The sequence below is a fragment of the Geospiza fortis genome, unplaced genomic scaffold, assembly GCF_000277835.1.
Source record: "Geospiza fortis unplaced genomic scaffold, GeoFor_1.0 scaffold270, whole genome shotgun sequence".
Taxonomy (NCBI): domain Eukaryota; kingdom Metazoa; phylum Chordata; class Aves; order Passeriformes; family Thraupidae; genus Geospiza; species Geospiza fortis.
The window spans coordinates 1,665,594-1,688,414 of NW_005054422.1; the positions used below are offsets into that span (position 1 = coordinate 1,665,594).

Consider the following 22,821-nt stretch of genomic DNA (forward strand, 5'->3'; position numbering starts at 1 on the left):
GGGCCGACGCGCGGCGGCGATGCCCAAGGTAGCGGCTCACGCCGTTTACTCCGGGAGCACGGGGAGGACGAGGGCAAGGAGCCCGAGGGGGAAGGAGAGCGCGGGGGAGCTGCGGGCACGGTGGGGAGTGGGGCAGCAGCAGGAGAGGGCGAGGAGCCCCTCGAGAGCGGTGTGAGGGGCAGGAAGGAAGGGCCTCCCCGGCTGGCAGGGCGCCCATGCGGGAGGCCGGGGAGACAGCGTGGGCTGCTTCAGGGCTGGTGTCGGCAAGCCACGGTGCGGCACATGGAGGGAGTGGAGAGAGGGCTCTGGGAGCGGCTCACACGGGATTGCAGTGGTGCTCGGGTTCCTCTTTCCGTGCTGGCCTTCGACCCGGCTTTCCTACTAAGCGCATTTAAAAGATAAATCATTTTTGCACGGCCTGGGTGCTTGAGGTTCAAACATCCCTTCTTCCCCTCTCCCTTCCTCTCCACGTTTCCTCTGCCCCAGGCTGGGCAAGGGAGAGGGTAGAAGCGCTGCTGCAGTAACTTTTACTACCAAGATGTCTCGTTCCCTCGGGAGATGGTGGGGTGAGGAGGGATGGCTGATGCCAGCGGGGGAGGAGGAGGTCGTGCTGCCCTGCACGGCGGGTGGGAGGCTTGGCTGCGCTGCTGGGGCTCTGCCAGCCCTCGCCTCATCTGCTTTTCACTTCGTTTTGGCACCAGCAACACGTTTATGTTCCTACCCGTGGTTTAGAACGCTCAGATGGTGGTTTACTTTCCCACCCCGTAGGAGTATGTTAGAAACGTGTCTCGCCTTCTTAAATCTCTTCGGTGTAGAGGAAGTCGTAGCTACTACAGGACAGGGCGAACAAAAGACCTGCAGACATTAAGAGGGATGGCAAAGAGAAGAGGCTCGATCACAGTATACCTAGTCAAGAATCCATGTTATTTTACATTTTAGTTTCCCCTTTCCTACCAGAATAGGTTCTTTCCAACTCGGCATATTCTGTGATTCTATGGTAATAGTTTGAAGTTTCAGTTAATTAAGATTTCAAACACGCAATGCTCCGTGCTGTTCGAGAGGACTCTTGCTCTGCTTATACGAGGAGAGTTGTTCAATCAATGATAATTGCTTTTAGCACCTTCTCTTAATTTACGGTTGTTTTACTTTTTTTTTTCTCCGGGACTGTCTCGAGAGTACTTTCACTTAAAGAAGCAGCGGCACTCATTCGCGTTTGTGAAGAGAAGGGGGGGTGGGAGGCTCTCCTTTCGTTCTGCTTGAGCTCGGTGGTTTAGGGACCGGTCTCTCCCCAGATTTTACACGGGGAGGTGCCGGGACGAGCCCGCGGCCGGGGCAGCCTCCCCTCTCCCCTTACCCGGTTTCCCGGCGCGTCCATGCGGTGGTGGCTTGCATGGACCAGTGTCTCCCTCCCTCCTTCCCTCCCTCCCTCCGCCGGTGTGTACGTGATCCGCTGCGAGTCGCTGCAGATTCCGCCTCTTTGCGTCATCTGGGCTGGGAGAAGCATCCTCCCTCCCCCTGCCCGCAGGAATAACGGGGAGCCCCCGGGTTTACCTAGGATTAGCCGAAACTCTAATCGGGATGAAAGGGATTTGTTGCCATCGAGGAGGAAAATGGTGCAGTTCTAGAGAAAAAAACAAATCGATGTGGTTAAACGGCTTCTCTTACCCCTCGGTGGGGCTACACTTGTTCAAGTTTTAACCAGTTTGCCCTCAGTGGCATCAGTTCCACTGCTAAATGATTCCAGGAGGAACCGAGAATCAGAGCATCTCTCTCTTAATGGTCTGGTGGCCAAATCGCCATTTTAATTTAAAAGTGTGGCAGGGCACTGCCTGAAGCAGCAGTAGCGTGCTCAGCAAGAGGCTGAGCCCTGCAACTTGCTTCCGCGTGGCTGGAGATTATGTAATGCAGCAGCAGATGCATCTCCTTTTATAAAGTACTAATCTTCACTGGTCACTGTGTGAATTAAGGCATTTGAAGGACTTGCAGAATCCACGGGTAACATCTAGACTTTACACCTGGCAGATTGCCACAGAAGCACCGAGAGTTCCAAAGTAACAGCCTGTGAAAGTTACTGTCTAAGGAGTGGGGTTGTCACAAAGACCAAAAAAAGTAAACTGGATGTCTTCCAAGCTGTTTCATTGGCAGCATTGTTGTGCTAACTTTGAAGAACAAGGAAATAACCTTCCCAGCATTTTAGATCATTTTGCCTGAATCAAACAATACAGTGTGTGACCATAACCCCTTGCTATCCTGGTAGCAGCAGAGATGTGTAAAATAAGCAGCCTCAAGTCAGTTTGAAGGTTAGGAGTTAAACAAGGGACAGAATGAGTCATGCCCTGTCAAGGTCATTTGCCCTTTGGAGGACAGAGTGTGAATGTGTGAGAGAAGTGAAGTCCTGAAATACACGAAGAAGGAAGTATGCTACTGTTACTGCTGTTTGAAAATAATCTGTTCAAGCAAATTGTAGGTGAGGCAAAGCTACTGACTCAGAAGTAGGCAAAAAAGTTCCAGTATTAGGAATAAAGTTCCAGTCTTCTGTTTTGTTTTAGATTTGACAGACACTAAAAGTCTTCAAAATGTTTGTAATCCGAACTAAACTCACAAACAATTGAGTAGAAAAAACACCTGTTAAACACAAAATCTTAATTGGTGCCAGTATTTAGATTGGACTGTAAGTCTAAGCACAGACTAAAATATATGTGAAATTATTTTAAGGTGAAATTAATCCCTTTGCTGTTATTTGTGCTTCTAATAATTTAGAAGTAGAGTTATGTAAATTTCACAAGGCTTTCTATTTATAGGGCATGTTAAGTTTTCAGTTGGTTCCCCGCATTGGTGCTACTTCCTTGAAAGTTTCATTTTTCTTTTTTTGTTTTTCTACCTGTAGAATTTTAAAGAATAGAGAATATATACGTGTCATATTGGACTTTTTTTCCTGTGAAACGGATCACTGATAAATTCTCTAACTCCACAAGGAAAAAAAGATCTCTCTTTAGTGCGCTTATAATATGTACAAGTACTAAACTTGACAGTCTATCACTTCAGCCAACCAGCTGTTAAATTGTGAACTAAAAATGGACTTTCCACTGTAATCCACAAGTACCTTGAGAGGCAAAAGAAGTTCTGACAATCAATTCTCTATATTTATGGGTTGGTTCAGTTTCAGGAGTTGATCGAACTTGTGCTGGTTGCAGCTCAGGAAGGTGATTTAATAAATGGGGTTTAATAAGTCACGCTTCTCACTTTGTGGGATTCTCTGGCCATTGTGCTTCAGGTCATGAAGTTCACTGGTTAAATTTTCTGTGGGTTGAATTTTCTGTGGGTTGCCAGTGGCTGCCCCAGACAGTTTTGCCCACCGTAGGTGACTGACGTTCACACAGCCTCCCAAGAGCCTATTCCGGGACCGCGGTGGGTACAGGAAGCGTCATGGGAAGCCGCTGACAGAAGGTGATTGTGCACTCCTGGGGAAGGATGTGCTTGTGGCTCTGGAGCTGCTGCCCAGCCAACTGACTCAAGGTCATTGTCTGAATAGGGCCATGTTGTTTTTCAGACAAACTCAAAGATTCAGTGTTGAGGAGGACAGTAAGGGATGTAATGGTCTGGAATATCAGAGCCCATCCTGCTGAGCATTGTATCTCTACGTTCAAAGCATTCCAGGCTTCTCAAAAACCAAACCAAAGTTCCAAGGCTTTGTTAGTTATGTAGATATACAAGTCTTGTCCTGGTGACATAGATTGGAAGAAGAAATCTTGGCACTGAACAAATGAAAAAGCTCAGCTCCTTCAGCAAAAACAACTTAAAAAAAACCCTGAAGAAACCTTTTGGATTTCAGAGCTTTGGAATACCACTGACCATGACTGTGGAAGCAAAGATTTACATATTTCTGCTCTTGAAGCATTACAGGCTGAGGATGTGTTTAATATAGTAGTGTAAATGCATTGATCTTGTCTGGGTGGCAAAAATTTATTTTTCCACCATAAGCTTCTCAACTAAAGCAGTAAAATAAATAATTTTTTTTTAAAGTCACAAGCTAAAACAACCCATACTCTTCTTATGTCATCCAAATTAGAATTTATTTGTGAACACTTATGTGATTTGAACATAGTCACAAGGAATTTTTGAATTCTATCCCCCCCCAAAAGGCACCTTTTCCAGCTAAGAATAGTGCATGCAAATAGACATGTATATGAAATATATATATATCTATAGGTATAATATTACAAGTACTATTTGTATGTAAAATTAAGGAATGTAGCTATTAATGGATGAGTGTAACTATTTCAATGCATTTAGTATTTTTGAGAGGCTACTTCTATAATTAGTGGATTCAATGGTTGAAACTGGTCTCTTAATATTTTTATTTTAATTTTTAAGAAGGAGGTACGTTTGCCATCTAGATGTTCTGCAATTCTATATATTTGTGCAGTTGAATGTTCTGATCTAATACAATTGGCGTTCAGGAAAACTAATGTTTTCTTCATGTATCTAGAATAATTACTGTGATTATATGCAATAAAATCTGTAATGTAATTAAAAGTAAATGAAACAAACTCAAGTTGTGTTTTTATTGACTTGTTCAGTTCTTGTATTTGACTCCTTCTCTTTTGATGATTATAGGCTCTTACTGACATAACCATTTACATATTTGAATAAAGTCTTCCTGTTTGGTAATGTTTAGACATTTTCCTTAGTGATTTTTTCTATATAGTCTTTTAAGTCTGAATCTTTATTCAGAGTAGCACTGAAACATATGTGCTAAGTCATTAAGCTTGCATTAAAGCCAATGTTTATCTTTAAAATTGGTGATACTTAAGTATTCCTTGATGCTTGTCCAAGATGCATAGTTTTGATTTTGCTTTTGAATGGTTTATGTTACAGTTATTTATTTAAAGGCATGTCTAGCTGACTAAAGCAAGGCAAACTTGGCTTAAACACAAACTCACGTAGAACCTTCTCTGTAATGATGCATCTGTGCATGGACCAGGATGTAGGCACAAGAGAGGGGTACTCTTTAGGAGGCAGAGAGAGCCCCTGAAATAATTTAAAGACTTCTGCAGTCTTGTTTGTAGCACTGTTCTGAAAACCAAGTGCTCCTTTTAACAACAATTGAATAAACAAGATCAAGGACAATAAATTATCAACTTTTAAATTAATTCAGATGTTATGTACAGCCCTGAAAGTAGCTGCATTTCACTTAATCTTTGCTGAGTCCAAAAGAGCAAAATAAATATTTCCCTTTTTCCAAGGCTTTAATGCAAAAGCCAGTAGTAATTCAGAAACATTTAAAATAATTCTTAGATTATTTTTAAAAAATACTGGGTTTACTTGTGGCTTTCTTTTGAAGCTGCTATTCTAATCCTGTACATTTATCAAACTGCATTTATTATTCAGGACTAAATCCACAGTTAACCTGCTAAAGCTCTTATAAAGTAATAAGCGTGAGTATTAACATTTCATGGTTATTAACATAATTCACAGATACTTTTGTAAGATTCCACAAATAATGAAATTTTAGTAGTTCTACAGAGGCTTCATGATTTTGTTTTTCTTGAATTACTATAGTTAAGACAACCAAATTGTAGAAGTCTAAAGCTGCAATGTGTTAACTGTATTTTGTAGGTATCAAATGTGAGCCAGGAGCTTACCAGTGGTCCTTTTTCTCTATAAGGAGATAAAATATACAACACAAATTAACAATAAAATGTAGGTTACCTAAAGTTATGAAACTGCAGTGGTAGTACTGGGAAGATGCTGTCTGTCTGTCTATAATCTGTGGGATTACAGATTTTTTTTTCCTGGGTTTTTCCTTTTCACGGAGCAGGCAAATTGTGAATTTTACCTATTTTTCATGCAAGAAACATGGAAACTGAAAGGTATTCACTAAGAAATTATATGGCTGTGTTAAGGATTTATATACAAATAAAACAAGCCAAATAGCAACAATCCCCCTCCAAAAAAACCCCAAAAGCCAAAACAGAACTGCCAAAAAACCTTGGTACCAAGCAGCAACAACAAAAAAGCCTCCTACGCAACGTGTGCTTTAATAGAAGCAAGCTGTGGGCTTTGGTGAAAGGAGTACCTTGTGCTGAGTGTTCCTGTTTGTGGAAAATGGCAGTGCTGTGATGAGCTGTCAGTTTGTTAAAATTAAAGGTCTTTGTCTCTCAGGGGTGTTAATTTTGTTATGAAAACTGTTTCACTGAGGAGATAACTTTGCTCTGTTTGATCTGAGATTTATCATGCTAACTTTCCTTTCATTGCAGACTGTCAGATGAGATTCCCTGTTTTTCTTTGGCATCATCCAGTTCTTTGTCTAAAGCTGTGCTTTTAGCTGTCTTGGCATCTGAAAGCTTTTTCCAGCTATGCCACAAGGCCAACACTGTCTGAAAGAATTCTTGCTACAATTTCCTAAAACAGAACTTATGTGAAAACATTGTTACTTCTGATTTTTGTCTTAAGTGTGACATCTTCACAACCAGCAAAATCAACTTTTTGGTTGTGGCAAACTTAATTTTTTTGTTTCACTTTGAGCAACTGCAGGGACTTTCTGGTGTGCTCATAAGTAATGAATCTTTGAGAAAAACTCAGCCTGATTCTTTAGACAGGTTGACTTTTACAGCTCAATATTTTTTGCAGTAAAGGTAGATACTGTAAGATTAGATCTTCGTGACTTGCTGTGTTGTTTATATATTCTAGTTGCAAGCTTTTTATATCTGCAGAGAGGTGAACACTTAACACCAGAGCTTACCTGCTACTTTGCTATTAAATGCAGCAGATTTGGGGAATTGGTGCCTAGCACTTTGGATTGTCATCCTTCTTGCATACATTTTTTACTGATGTGCCAAGACCATCAGTGTAGCCTAACTATTTCTCTCTTCATGCTTTGTGTGATCTCTTATGTCTGTTTCAGTGGTATGGAAGCAATTAGTTGATTAGTTCTGGAAAGTTCCTGAATAATGGGTGAGGTAATGCAGTATCTGGAGGAATGAATTATAAGAGAAATTCATTTCGCCTGGTAGAGGAACCAGTGGAACTTCCACTGTTGCTCAGGAGGTTAAGTGTTTGACCAGGGGACTTAAATGGAAGATTTTCCAGGATTATCATTTGTCAGATGTCTTGTGAGCAGGGAATTCCAATCAGAGCTTGCATTTTTGGGACCAAAGTGGTGTTCAGACGCTTTTCTGTCAAATGAGCCTATCTGGTATTATTTATGTTAATTTACATTTGTCTTTTTAAATGACCATCAGTCCAGGTCAACTTTGGCTCTGCTTCCCACAAAATGCTGTATATACACCTGTGTTGTTTTGGAAATCTCAGAAAAACTAAAACTGTTCAAATATAATTTCTCATCTGAAGAAGCTAAATTTTAGCTTGCTGAATGTTTTGCATTTCAGACTGGAAACTAACCATTATTGCAAAATTAATTTACTTCGTTGTTCAGTAGCTGTAACTTCTACAATGCTATTTTGCAGTCAGCAGCAATTTAATCTCTGATTAACACACACACTGGCATTCACATAATTATTGTAACAAAGAATAATTCTGAACCCTTCATACTCATGGGCTGCTTGCACTGTCATTAAGCAAATTTCTGTTTTAATGGATGCTGGTCATTGTCTTTCTTTAGGAATGAATTAATGTTCCCTTTCTTTTCAAGACACAATACTTTTGCTATACAGAAAGTGCTGGATGACTATAACAATGTGATTTTGCTTTTTCTTCCCAGGTATGAATGCTGCTGTGCGGGCAGTAGTGCGCATGGGAATCTATGTAAATGCCAAAGTCTATTTTATTTATGAGGTTAGTTTTGTTTCATTCATTCTGTATTTTGTCTTCTCACTAAACTTGAGTTTTTGTAAAAACACCATGGAGACTAAATAGCATAAATTAAAAAATGGTGTAGGTGCCATTCCTTTTCACTGTGTGTTTTATTTAGCACTTTTTATTTTTATGGAAATTTACATCTCACAAAGTATATTCTTAAACAATGTAATTTAGAAGTAATTTCTTAAATATATGGAATTCTTTGTGTGCCACTAAAGACTTGGAAGCAGTTGTCACTCTGCAGTGAGCTCCATATCCGTGCACTTGTTGGATGTTTGGCCCCACTTATTGTGCTTTGTAAATATTTTCCTAAACCTGTTTAAACTGCTGATTGTTAATCCTTTGACTCCATTAAACCTCGAGTATGAGAAGGATGTATCCTCACATTCACTTCACAGATTGCACAGCTTGGTTTTGATCAAGAGTACTGTGGCACTGGTGCCATCTTGCCTGACTTATAGGCTGCAACTGCAGAAACTCAACCAACAAACAAAAAAAAAAAGCCACATCAGAAACTTGACCCTCATTGGTCTGTCCTGACATCAGAATTTTGTGGCTGAAATTTGTAACTGTATGTGCAGAAATATTACAAATTTCTGTAGCAATTATACAATAAGAAAAAAGATGGGGCAAATTTAATGTCAGTACCAAGGTGATGCTCCATGTATTTGTCTTCCTGGTAGGCTTTTGCAGTTAGACTTCCTTGTAAAAGACATTTTAAGTTTTTATACAATTTTTGTAGATTAAACAATACGGTAAATAGATACAGTCATAAACAATAAATACAATACTGGAATTCCTGTACCGCTTATTAGTAGTCTGAGGTTATTACAAATCATAAGAAAAAATTTATATGAGAGAAAGCTTGGTAAGTCCCCAGTAAAGTCTAACTTTAATATAAAAATATAAAGTACTAGAATTTATAGAAGTGCTTAGAAAATGCTTTCATTTTAGTTTTGTGCATGGTAAATACAGAATTTATCTTTAAAAAGTAGCTGTTTATCCATTTTTTCCCTGTCTGCTTATTCCTATAGCTCATTTACTATTGAGATGCAAAGTATATTGAAATGCAAATAAGCAGAGGATTGTGCTCCAAAATTCTTTCCTACTACTGTGCTAGGGCAAGTTGCTCTGAATACTTAGTGTGTGCTAATTACATGGCCAATCTCTGGAATTCCTTCAGTGTTCAGCTGTTTTGCAGGCTCACTGAAATGGGTCAGATACTTCTCTGGAAGTAAGGAGGGTGTTTTGAGCATCTTTAAGGCTAGAACTTGAATTTGAATTTATTTTTTAATTAAGCTTAAGTCAAGGATTGCCATATTTTTTCACCTTTTAAACATATTTGGTATCACAGAGTGATAAATTTCAAGAGAACTTTGAATATTTGTTTTTTCTGAACTGGACTTACGAAAATAGCACTATTTAAGTCAGGATGCTCCTGTGTTTGGTAGAGTTGGCCAGTGTGAAGTTACAGATAATTCAGAAGGAAAAGTGATTGTAAAAGAAATGTTGGGAATTTTCAGTTTCCCATATATATTATCCTACTGTCTTCAATGTGACAGCAGGGTCTGTGAGGCAATGCACATTTCATTGCAAGTATGGGCTCTGAAAAAGATCTTGCATCTAGGTTAGTCCATTCAGTTCTGTGTTTCATAAAGTACTGAACACTAAGCTTTGTTCTTCTCTGACTGGTGATAATTGAAATATGAAGTCAGTTTTCCTTCACAATGCCTGCAAGTGCTTCAGAGAAACAGAGTTGCAAACATTGACATGAAACAACTGTTTTTTTTACCCCTTTGAAATGGGAAACAGATGAAGGTGACAAGTGTAACAGAAGGTAAAAATCTTGTGATACTTGTCACTAATATTCCCTGTTCTAAGCCTTTCCATGATGTATAAAGAGGGGATGTACTTTTGGGTATAGTTTGAGTTATTTAATGCTTTAAATAAGGTGTTCCCTCTGATTTACAGTTTATTGAATGTGACTTGAGTGTGTTAAGCAAAGAGGATAGTGTATCTTAAGCCCACATTTTGAGCATTTTAACACCACAGGTCAGGATAAAATGATATTTGTATTGAAGCTGCTCTGAAATAATGAGGGAAAAACCTGAAGTGACCATATCTAAAAGAAGAAAAAAAGTATTTTTATTTGGATCCAAAAATTGAGTTACAGGTCTCAGCCTTTTCAAGCTTACTTTGCTGTAGTCATCACGCTTTATTTCTCCTGTAGCTGTGTCTGTCGAATGAACTTTTTTTGCACTGCAAAACCATCTGTCTTCTACAGCTGTAGGCAGCACTCGTTCCATATTCTAAGTAAAAAAGTAACTCTGTTTTCCTAAATCCATTTTTCTTCATCTTGTTATGAGAGATTACTAAGGTAAATGAATTGAAATTGGTAATGAATAAGATCTAAGTAATTTTCTATCCTTTTTTAATTGGTTTTATGAAAGCCTAAAGAAAGAAAGAGTTACATAGTGGACTTCATGGACTGTTTGGACTTCAAGTCCCAAAAGGAAAAAAAGAATAAACTCGTGTGAAAATGAAAACTAGAAGATAATTTATATAAAAGCTATTATTTGTTATATATCTTTTTATAGTATATATAAAACCTATGTATTTTTGACTATAAATTTAAAAACCCCTTGTGTTTCTTAATTCACTGAAGTTAGCACATTTCAAAGTTTTGCTATTAATTGCAAATCTATACAGTTCTGCTAGCTTCACAGTTTGTTATTTTTTAATATTTTATTTTAGTCTGTAGTTATCCTTCTTGACTGTCATCTCATTATTCCTCAAATCTACTCCAGTCTGAATTAAAATTTGAATACCCATGGATTAATTTCACTTATGGTATGGAAATCTAGGAGCTGGAAGTATGTGTAGAGTATCAGGCTGTTCTAGGGAGCTAGTATAATTTTTTTTTTCACTAATCAGAAACTATTAAAGTCAAGTTAATTTTTGTTTTGTCTTGTTTTTCCTTTTTAATTGAGAATGGGTAAAAAAAGTGATGCCTCTCAATAACCTGCCCTTTTTCCAGGATTGAAGCACATAGTTCCCAGTGGATGTGGGCTCTTGCTACTAAGCTATGGAGCTTTTAGATTTTGCATCTTGATTAAGAGTCTTTTTCTCAAGAGGCCAGCATTGGGAGTGCAGTGGTATGGCAGTCATGGATTTCTGTGAGGCAAACTTCATGTCTTTTCTCTGGGGGTTTGTGCTCTCAGTGGCAATATTATTTTTTATTGTTGAGCAATGGCTAAGAATTCTCAGTAAGTAAATTCACATAACTCTTAAAGCCCCAAATGTCTCACCTGTAACACAACAGAAGATGATTGTTCTTTTTCAAAAGGTTTTGTCTTCAGAGTTCAGGCTGGAAGCCATGTTTGCTCCTGCCACACTCTCCTGGAGTTGCAATGTGTGTGAATGTACCCTGTGAGCATTGAACCCACAGAGATTTCTTCTTCTTCTTTGAATATTAAGATTTTGGGTACATGAAGGATTAAACATAAAATGAAGCTGATCTTCACACACTGTGTGCAGTATTTTTGACAGTTCATTTTTTCCATTCTTGCCCCACAGTTTTAGTATCTCAGTAGCCAAGCACCTATATTTTTTAGGATCTAAGTAAGAATTTACTTTTTTTATAGAAATTGACAGATTCCCACCCACATATTAAGGTCTGTAGTCACATCTGCCAGTGATTTTCGGTAACCATACAATTGGAGCAGTGGTAAACATTCAAACATACATTGTCCAATCCTCATCAGTGTTTATCTAACAAAAACAGTAAGTGGAAATCATCATCATTTGTATTCAATTGTAACTAGTAATTCATTTTTTTCCCCAGTAACTTTTTTGGAAAGCTGTTCTAACTCTATAGCTTGTATCTTTTAATGGTGTGGAAAACAATGGGACAGTTCTATCTACCTTATTCAGAGGTAGCATGCACATACTTGGCAGACAACTGAATTAGGAAAAGTTCATATAACAGTTCAAACAGATCATGATTCCAAAGGTTCCCTGGCCTTACCTTGTATTGGGAGGAATTGTTAATACATCCCCCGTTCTCACTTGTCTGCGCAGATTTGAACTCCTGACCAAAATGCACAAATTCCTTCTATTTCAAAGAAACATTGTGCAGGAATGGGTCATAGCTCATCCTTAGCCTAGCTGTGAGGTGTTTCATGTCTTACAGACAACTTAATCTACTATTTTATCTCTTTGCTTTGTTCTGTGTTTTAGATTAGTTAATCTGAAAATTGGGAATTTTATTCCATCAGTCTTATTTATGTATATATTTCTTATATGTAATACTTCTTTGGATGCACTTTTGTTTTTCCTCTCAGGTTAAAATGGAAGGTGAATGACTTGAGCACACATGTACTGTACATATTTTTGTTAGCTCTCAGTGCAGCTTACTGTTGTCAGTGTTACCAACTGAATTAAGATGCAACATTACACTATTTACTGCCAGTGGATCTGAGTTATTGTAGTTGTCAATAGAAATACTTAGAGGAAAAGCTTTCATTCCATTACTGAATGATACAAGGAGTATAAAATTCTATGTTTTTTAAAAAAGCAAACAAGCAAAGCTGGTGATGAATGAACTTAGTAACTTATTAGCCATAATCAAGCTTAATTATATCCACTGCAGTGTTTCTTTCTGAGGATCTTTGCACTTTATCTGAGGGAGAATTTTTTTTAAGTTGCTGTGTAGATTAAGCATTATTCTTTTTCCACTGTGCTCTAATTTTGAACAAATTAAATAATGGCTTAGCTCTTCAAGTCATTGTATGTGTGTACATTAACATAGAAATAGTGTGTCCTGTGTGTAGGGGCCTACAAGGGAACTGGGAAGATAGTTCACCAGGAACTGTAATGATGGGACAAGGAGTACTGGGGGCGAAGTGAAAGAGTGAAATGTAGGTTAGCTATATGGAGGGAATTCTTTACTGTGAGAGTGGTGAGTCACTGAGCAGGTTTCCCAGAGGAGATGTGGATGCCCCAAGCCTGGCAGTGCTCCAGGCCAGGTTGGATGGGGCATTGAGCAGCCTGGTCTAGTGGGAGATGTCCCTGCTGATGGCTGGGGAACTGGAAGTTGATGGTCTTTTAAGGTCTCATTCAGCCCACTCCATTCTGTGTGTATACATTAGATGCATGTCAAAGTTATCTGGAGAATGTACAAGATATTGGAAAGGTCTGTTGGATGGCAGAAAATAGAGATATAAGTAGTTTTCCATCTGGATATTTTTTGCTATTGCTTGATCATATTGTCTCTAAATTATTCAGTCAAGTCTCATTGAGCAGAAATGCTTTCATGCTTTCCCCTTGGAATCTGTGCTGGAATCCTGAAATGCCTAATTGAGTAACTGGTACTTTTGCTGTGTCCAGGTTATCTTTATATTCTTATTTTCTCGTGCTGCTGAGGAAAAGTTTGATGAAAAAAATCATAAATATTATATGAATACTAAACCACTTTAGGCTTAGTATGTTTCCAAGTTACTGCTTATTGAGTAAATTCTGCATATACCCTGAATTGTGCGAAATTAAATTTTTCCAGTTTATGATGTCAGTTTTGCTGTTTTCTGAACTTCTTCTTTTTCTAGTTCCTGACTTATTGAAAAAAAAAACTGTACAGTGAAAAACTGTTAACTGATTGTTGCTTGCTATGGGGAATATATACACATAATCTAAAAATGGAGACATAAACATTGCCATGGTTTTTTTTTTTAGTAGTTCTTGGTTTATTTTCTTTAACATGTTATGATTTTCCCTGTGGATTTAAATAAATGTCAAAAAGTTGAATGGTAATTCCAGTTTTATTCTGGTGTCTGCCAGTTAGGGTTTTCTAAACTTAGGACTTGCCTGCTTTTTCTTTTTTTCTATTTCTTTCTCTTTTCTTTTTTTTTTCTTTTTTCTTTTATTTGTTTTTATTTTAAATCATTTCTTTTCTTTTCTTTTCTTTTTTCTTTTTTCTTTTATTTGTTTTTATTTTAAATCAATGTTCACAATATCACCTAATGGAAAATAATCTGTAATTGCCATCCTGCTAGTATTTTTGTAGAGAGGAAATAAAGCAAATTCAGACAAAACCCTTTAGCTGCTTGCTGGATAATTTTCCTTCTTCCAGATAAGTGTAGTTCTTCTCGTGTTGCAGCATGCAGTGGTTTCAGAAGACCATTTAAGTTAAGGTGTTAGGAATTTCTTAAATGCATTGCTAAAAATTGTATTTCTTTCCTATTATTCCTATTTCTTTCCAATATTTTATTTATTGTGTGACTGCCTCAAAAAAAAAGAAAAAAGGTTGTGTCTTGTTCTTTCATGAAAAAATTTGGGTTATTCATCTTCATCATGTTTTGGTTATTACCAGCACTGGGGGGAAACATGTACAATGTGTTACAAAGATTTCCTAAGTTCATGGCCCCAGGCTGAGATTATGTTTTTAAGGAACATATTTTATAATGCATTTCAAAGTTCTTTGTAAATTTTTGAAAATATATCTGAATATTTATTCTTAAAGAAGAAGCACATTACATTCTAGTTTTATAGCTGTGTAATCTCTGTAAAGTATTACCATATCTTGATGTTGTTTTTGGAACTGATCCTTTAGGAAGAGAGTTTGTTTTGCTTTTTCCCCCCATAAAAGAAGCACTGATACCTTCTTGAATACTGTTTCATTTAAATTGAGTATTTTTTAATTCAGTGTTTTTAATTAAAGTTTTATTAAAGTGCACAAAGTGAGTATTACTGTAGTGGAAATTTGATGTAGTTTTTAAAATCAGACTTATGAAATACTTTCCCTTTTACAGGGTTACCAGGGAATGGTTGATGGAGGTGATAATATTGTAGAAGTTTCATGGGAAAGTGTTTCGAGTATCCTGCAAGTGGTAAGTGCTAAGGGGTGAGAGTGGGACACAAAACTTCTTTATTCAAACAGAAGAGCCAAAATTCTCGATTCAGGCACTGCTGGAGTTATGTATTTGGACTGTGTGTGATGAGTGACCAGCAGGAAGACGTGCCACTTCCAGCAGAGCCTGGTTTCTGCAGTGACACTTGCTGGAGATCTTGGCGTGGTCTTGAATTTGGAGCCCAGAAATAATCTTGAAAACCTTTGTTCTAGATTTGCAATGCCACCTGTCATTACCCCCCTAAAGCCACATTGGCAAGTCTATATTTAATAGAAAAGACATTATAGGGCCAAAACATGAAACAGCTGTGTTTTGTAAGGCAATTAATTTCTTACGAAACCCTGTTGTCTTTCTGTGTAAGTGGATTTAGAATTATAGTAACGGATGTAATTACAGTGCAGTTCTGCAGAGCTCAGATACTGCCAGTGACTTTGTACATTTTTGTTACAACATTCTGCAGTGTGGCCATTTGGATCTCCTCAGCTTTTGCTCAGCATGGTAATGTTGTTGCCTCTTCCAGAGCAGGTGCTATGTTTGGCGAAGAGGCCTTACTGCTTGCCAAGCTTTCTGAAAACTACCTCCAGGTGAAGCATGGGTTTCTTTGGAGTTTTTTGTAAAGTTAATGAATATAAAAGAGTTAGCAGAGACAATTTTTTTTTTAAACCAATGCCCTGGAGTACTGTGAGGTATTTTGTCCCCTGTGTTTGGTTGTTTTTCTTTTCTTCTTTTTTTCCCCCATGTCTATCTTGCAGAATTTTTAACTAGAATCATGGAATATATCAAGTTGACAGGGACTCATAAGGACATTGAGTCCTAAAGCTAAACAATATGACTAAAAGCATCATCCAGATGAATCTTATAATGACAGGAAAATTGAGTTTTCTTGGCCAAGCCACACAGAGCATAGGCAGGAACAGGATGTAGGTTCCTGTACGTGTGTAGGGTAAAAGAAAAACATCTTTCTGAGCTTTATTGCTGGTAATTCAACAGACCAACAATGAACCTCAGCATGTATCTTACAGAATAGAATGTGTTTAGTTGTTTTGATGAGAAAGATTTTACAGCCCATTGTGTATTTGTTTATTCAGAACAAGTAGCACTTTGTTTCAAATACAGTTTCTTTTCCTCTTGCAGCTGTTTTCTTCTAAGTATGAAAATACCTAGTTTTAGAGACATTTTTTAGTTCTGATTTTTTTTTCAGCATCTCCATGGGTACACATCTACCTTTCTTTCTGGAGATAGCTGAATTCTGTTCCACTTTATTTTTTCTTTCCACTAGCAGCTATGCAACACAGATGTCAACCTGGTCTGAGAAATGAAACATCTATTGATAGGGTAAATTGTGTCAGTACAGCCACTGCAGATTTGAAGTTCAAATCTAGATGGATGTTACAGATTTACTACAAGTTAAAGTGAAGGGAATGTTTATGCAAAAGTGATGTAATCATCTCCAGATTTGCTTGCAGGAAAAAAATTAGTTTTTTCAGTCTTAATTGATACTACTTTTTACTGTGACAATAAACAAGGCAAAAATTAAACTTCTTGAGTGACTGAACAGCATAAACACAGATGATGTGTAAATGATGTGTGTCCAGCAAGACACCCAACAGTTTTCTGTGACAGGGCAGTTCAGTTATTTTTAAAAACACCACCATTTCCAAAAGAAGCTTTTTAATTCATATTAATAAATGCAACAGATAATCAATAAAAAAGAAAATGTAGCATTAGTCTGATGTGTAAGGAATTAAAGGCATTTATTTCCATAATTCTGTGGAATGACAATGGATGCTAATTTTGAATTTCAGGGATACATCTTTTCTCTTATTGTCTATGTATCTTGTGATATTCAGGGGGAAAATACCACACTGAGGCAAATTAATGTAAATACTTAACTAGTTCATATATGACTTTTAAATGTAAGTAGCAACCTATTTATTTTAATACTGCTAAAATTAATCTGATGTAATTTAACATTTTCCTTCCAGAGTAGCTCTTTATCAGTCATTTTTGAGTAGTTTTTTTGTTTTTGTGTGTGTATATATCTGTGTGTGTATGTATCTGTTCTTGAACATAAATTCCCACAGGTTTGATAATTTGTATATCATTACCTTACCTCACTGTAAAATTAAAAGACGGAGGTTATGCTACAAATCTCATCACTAATCCATCTTAGAAATGCACAGTAACACACCGGACCATTAGCTAATAGTGCTGTTCTTCCCTGTCCTAGGGGGGCACCGTGATCGGCAGCGCGCGCTGCAAGTCGTTCCGCACGCGCGAGGGCCGCCTGCAGGCTGCCTGCAACCTGGTGCAGAGGGGCATCACCAACCTCTGCGTGATCGGCGGCGACGGCAGCCTGACCGGCGCCAACCTCTTCCGCGAGGAGTGGAGCGGGCTGCTGGAAGAGCTGGCACAGAAAGGTCAGTGTGCCTTCAGGCCCCCTGGACTTCCCCTCCAGTCTGCAGGGGAGTTATGAACCCTAGCTGCAGGTGTGCAGACTGTATCCAGAGGATAGATCTAAAGTTTAAAAATCAAATACATTCATTCTAGGAAATCGCACGGTTCTTCATAAAAGAATAGCTTTTGGTTTGTGTAGATCCACTCATGTGTATCATAAAGGTCCAAAAAAGGCCAAATAAGTTACTGGGCAACAGTCTGTGTGGCTTTTGTCCTCTATTATGAATCGTTTTTAGGATCTGAACTTCTTACCTTTTGCTTGAAAAGCCCTATGCCCTCATATACAATCTGAGGGGGTAATTTCTTTCCTACAACAAGTGACACATTTGTATGTTATTTAATTATGATGCTTTCCTTCCTGTGTGTCGTTATTTAAGATCAGAACATAAAGAGGTTGTTGATAGAAGTACAACCAGCCCAGTAGTTGCCTTTGATGGCATCCAGGAGAATGCATAGGGAAGAGTAAAGACTAAAATAATGCTGTGTTGATGCTATGTGTTACTCATAGTACATAAAAACTCTGATAGGTTCCATCCATTTCTGTCTTCAGAGCTTCCTGAGCCAGATGCTGTCAGCAGTCCTTAATGAATTTCTCTTTCATGAATGTATACAGTCTACTTGAAAGCATACAGAATATTGCTGAAAACATTGTGTAGCAAGGAGTACTGCAGCTTCAGTGAATAATGAAGATTGTGAAGAATCTTCTTCTGTTTATTTTGATCCTGCTGGCTTCTAGATCATTTGATATCCATAGTTTCTGTGTTAGAGTAAACCATGAACAATCCTGCTTCCTCTCTGCATGCCAGTTGAGATTTTACAGCTGTCTTATTTTCCCTTCATCATCTCTTTTTCTAGATGGAAGAATCCTAGTTTGCTTAGTTGTTCCTTATGTGTAAGTTCTATATCTTTGATCATCTTTGTTGCCCTTCTCTGAACCTTTTCCAGTTCTACCCTGTTTTGAGGTGGGGAGGACCACAACTGCGCCCAGTATTCAAGATGAGGGCAAACCATGGATCTACACAGTAGTATAATGATCTTTGTTTTGTTCTCTATTCTTTTCTTAATATTTTCTAATATTTTGATTTTTTTTACTGCTATTGAGCATTGAAGCTGATTTATTAATGAAAACAGCATTTTTATATTATGCTGGAAATAGCGTTATTTTGTTTGTGATCTTAGGGTACATTTTTTTCATGTGTCTTAGTTTACATTTATCTGCAATGAATTCCATTTGATACTTTAGTGCTCACTGTGTCTTGCTAGTCTTCATTTCTTCTCAAACACTCCATATGTTTAGATCCCAAATAATTCAGTTTGATCAGTAAACTTTGGCACTTTGCTGCTCATTCCCTTTTCCAGGTTATTGCTGAGTGAACAGCGCAGATCCTTGTAGAGCTCCATTGGTTACCTTCCTAAGATAGAAGAATTTGTGTTTACCACTGCCCTCTGCCTTGTATTTTTTACCTTCTGTTTCACATTATTTACTCTATGAAAAGCCTTCTGCCTTGTACAGTGACTGCTTAGTTTCCTCAAAATCCTTTGGCAAAAGACTTTGTCAATGGCTTTTTAGAAATCTGAGTAGAATATGTCAACCAGATGTTAAGTCACATTTGGAACTCTAGAAGAGGTTTGTAATGCATGGTATACATTCATAGAAAACATTTTGATTCTTCTTCACAGTGTTATATATATCTTCATGGACATTAGTTATATTTTTTCATTATGGTTTCTGCTGTTTTTCTGTAATGTAGACATTAAACAAACTGATACGTAGTTCTTTAATCTCATATTAAAAATTTGGCATTATATTTACTACCATCCCATCCCACAGATACTAAGGTAGTTTTAAGTGCTTAAGCAGCTAAGGTGTTTCATCCTTGAGATCCTTTAGAGCTCTTGGATGATGCAGCATTTTCATTGCTGTCTTGGGAGACATTGCTAAGACATAGAATAGGAGCTTTTCTGTTCTGTTTGCTTATTAATCATGAAATCAGAGCCTTTCAGTGTTGCAAAAGACAAGTCTTCAAAAGTTGGATGCTGGTTTCTAACTGTTTACATATGCACATAATCACATCCAGTTTGCATCCTTTTGCTTCTTCATTGCGCGTTTTACACTGAGACTACAGTTTGAATACTACTGTTTTAATTTGAAACCATCAGTTTTAAGGTTGGTTACAAAACTTGAAAATTATTTGACACTTTGAGATGGACTGAAAAGCTCTTATTTCCTTCCTTACTGTAAGGAGTTCCATGCAGGATTCTTTTGTTTGGATGTTTGACTGGCTTTTGTTTGTAGTTTTGACTAACCTTGTTGCCTAAAATATCTAAACATAATTTAATGTTTGGATATGTTTAGTTTATAAAAGTAGAGCACCCAAGCAATACATCTAATGTTTTTTTTTAGTAGTCTTACAGTTCTTTCTCTGAATACTTCTTTACAGGAAAGATTGATGCAGAGGCTGTTAAGAAATATGCTTACCTTAACATTGTGGGAATGGTTGGATCCATAGACAATGACTTCTGTGGCACTGATATGACCATAGGTACTGACTCAGCTCTGCACAGAATAATTGAAGTTGTGGATGCCATCATGACCACTGCTCAGAGGTAAATTAAGCATGTTATAGAGACTGATAACAAATATACACATGTTATGCTGTTGTTTAAGTTCATTTTAAATAGAGGTTAGATAGGTGGGGAAATAAAATTTCTTTTAGCTGCATGTTTCAGATGTCTTGGTTTCTTTTTTTCTTAGTAACTGCTTTTTCATCATTCCTGTCATGGCAGCACTTCAAGTATGCAATCGTAGAGGCTGCATCAGCCTTAGGGGCAGACTTGGTTTCAATGTTTTTAGTCTTTTTCAGACATAACCTGTTAGAGAAGATCCAGACACACCATGAATAATACAAAAATAGCATCTGTGTTATATAGCCTTTATTTCAGTAAGAGTGAAGCAACTAATTTATTTTGTTTGAATACAGCCTACCATTACAGTTCTTAACTATGGCTCTGCATCATTTACATTTCCAGTAAAGGTTCATATCTTCTCTCATAGTATGTTTTGCAAGAAAGTTGTGAAAATGAATTATGCATTGGGAGATACTTAATTTTAAATATATTATTTAATATGACAATGATTTTGTTTTCCTAATGTTTTTCTGTTTTGCTAAGGGATTCTGAGTTCAGTAATCATAGTAAACACAAGCTGTTTCGTGTTACTAGGTTCAGTTAATATGTTTTCTTATTTTGACAGCCATCAGAGGACATTTGTTCTGGAGGTTATGGGGAGACACTGTGGGTATGTATTGTCTTCAGCATTTTGTGAATTGTACAGGTACAATTGTGAAAGAAATCTGAACCATAAAAATCTAATCATTTGTTCTATATTTTAGCTATCTAGCTCTGGTTAGTGCCTTAGCCTGTGGTGCAGATTGGGTGTTTATTCCTGAATACCCACCAGAAGAAGGCTGGGAAGATTCAATGTGTGTTAAGCTTTCAGAGGTAATTTGTTAATGTGTTTGAGATTCTCTGATTTCTTTGTGGATGTTTATTTGAAAGCAGTGATTAAAAAGTGTGATCAGGACTTTAAGCAAGTCTGGTTTTGGTGTCACATAAAGTTCTCTGTGATCTTGAACATTGCTTTTATTGCACTCTGTGATTGTTTTGAGGAATCATATGACCTGCCCTGGGAATTGCATAAAATTATATCTATATAAGCCATATGTGTACATTTCCTCAGCAACTTGATGCTAGACATTTTACTTCATCAGTGAAAAGATGTGTATGTAATAAAAGGCATGAGAACACATCATGTATGAGTGATCAAATACAAGGAATGTTTCCTCAAATCCTAGCAGCTTAATGTAGAGCAAATGATTATAAAATTATGTTGTAAATTACTCTTGTTTTTTTTAACTACAGGAATGTGCTTTTATTTTTATTACAGAACCGTGCACGAAAGAAAAGGTTGAATATTATTATTGTAGCTGAAGGAGCTATTGATTGCCACAACAAACCTATAACATCAGAGAAGGTTAAGGATGTAAGTGTCAACTTCCCTATGATACAAGATTTCTGTTCATAAGATGGGGCCTATTGTTAACAATAACATTTTTGTAGAGTAAATCTGTTCCCATTAGGTAGCTTGTCACACAATTGTATTTTATCCTTGTGCTTTATCATCTAAAATTCCATAGTCAAATAAAAGGGCAGTATTTTCAGTGGCAATTAATTGGAACCTTTTCTCCTTGTAATGCAACACAGCAGTGCAAAAGCATCTGCTTCATGTGTGCCTTAATTGATAGTTTGAAATTAGCTCAAACCTATATTTATAGGCCTATTTTACTTTGTATGTTGTGTAAAATTTTTAATATTGGTCTGTCTCACAGTGAACTAATACTGTGTTTTTTTGGACAAACTCTTGTCCAAATGGTTGCTTTGATAAAAATTTCATGGGTGTTTAAGATTAAAAAAACTTTTAAGCTGCATTTTTCTGCCTTTTTTTTTAAGGGCTCATTAAGAAATAAATTGGGAAATAGTCATTGGTGGAAAGGAGCTATGATACACTGGCTTTACCTGGGGTTCATCTGTCCTGTGACTGTGAAGTTCTGTTTTCCATAGCTGTCAGTTTTAGAGAAACCTTTGACTTCATTCAGAATTGCAGTTATATGAAGTAACATTTAGCACTAAGTGGTGTTAAGTGTACAAAATGCTAACATCCATATAAATAATGATAATATTAAACCCACTGTATTTTTAAATTCTTTGCAGCTTGTGGTTCAGCGGCTTGGTTTTGACACCCGGGTAACCATCCTGGGCCACGTGCAAAGAGGTGGAACCCCTTCAGCTTTTGACAGAATTCTTGTGAGTATTCCCAAAATAACTGCTCATGGCACCACATAGGACAACTGCATTTTATTATTTATTTGGAGGTGGGATGGTTCTCTACCTGATTAAGTTCACAAATCCAACTGTTATTTCACACTAACTGTCTGAATTGCTCAAATTCAGAGTGGTGAAGCACTTTGTGTGAAGGAATCTATGCTTAGGCTCGAAATGCAAAGCTTAATCGTCCATACTTATGGATATAAACAGCCCACAAGTTTTTCACCTTACCAAGGGGTGGTTTGTGTCAGCTTGACTTACAGAGAAATCAGGATCATTTCTGTGGTCGGAGGCGCATTTCAGTGCTTGCTTGAACACTCCAACATTCTCTCCTTGCAGGCGAGTCGTATGGGTGTGGAAGCCGTGCTTGCCCTTTTAGAAGCTACTCCAGATACCCCTGCCTGTGTCGTGTCCCTGTCTGGAAATCAGGCTGTCCGTCTGCCTCTGATGGAGTGTGTGCAGATGGTGAGGCTCTGGCAAAAAGCCAGTTTATGTTATTTATTTACTACAACAGTCTACTATGTACAATAATTGCCTGTTCTCATTAGGACATTGATGGAATGTGTACAGCACTTTCCCAAATTTGGGAATGAATAATGAAGTTCATATATGTTCTCTATGTGTTACTATTCACTATTCATTTGCAAACTGTCAAGGAATAAGAAATTCATAGCTTCTTAATTTTTTCTGAAATTTCATCTCAGATCTTCTGTTTTTATTGTTACAACAAATTCTTCAGATGCTTGCATCCATT

At 37.5% G+C, this 22,821-nt stretch overlaps 1 protein-coding gene across 2 annotated transcripts in view; it reads left to right on the forward strand.

The window, feature by feature from the left end:
* The first annotated feature begins 6 nt into the window (after positions 1-6).
* Positions 7-22,821, forward strand: part of PFKP (phosphofructokinase, platelet) — a 42,272-nt gene continuing 19,457 nt past the window's right edge. For both annotated transcript variants that reach the window (XM_014309349.1, XM_031061695.1), the window contains exons 1-10: positions 7-28; positions 7,724-7,797; positions 14,628-14,705; positions 16,957-17,146; positions 19,625-19,790; positions 20,437-20,481; positions 20,576-20,684; positions 21,130-21,225; positions 21,954-22,046; positions 22,407-22,532. In XM_014309349.1, the coding sequence (XP_014164824.1) occupies positions 7,726-7,797; positions 14,628-14,705; positions 16,957-17,146; positions 19,625-19,790; positions 20,437-20,481; positions 20,576-20,684; positions 21,130-21,225; positions 21,954-22,046; positions 22,407-22,532 (975 nt within the window). In that variant the 5' untranslated portion in view covers positions 7-28; positions 7,724-7,725. The remainder of the gene's footprint in view (positions 29-7,723; positions 7,798-14,627; positions 14,706-16,956; positions 17,147-19,624; positions 19,791-20,436; positions 20,482-20,575; positions 20,685-21,129; positions 21,226-21,953; positions 22,047-22,406; positions 22,533-22,821) is intronic.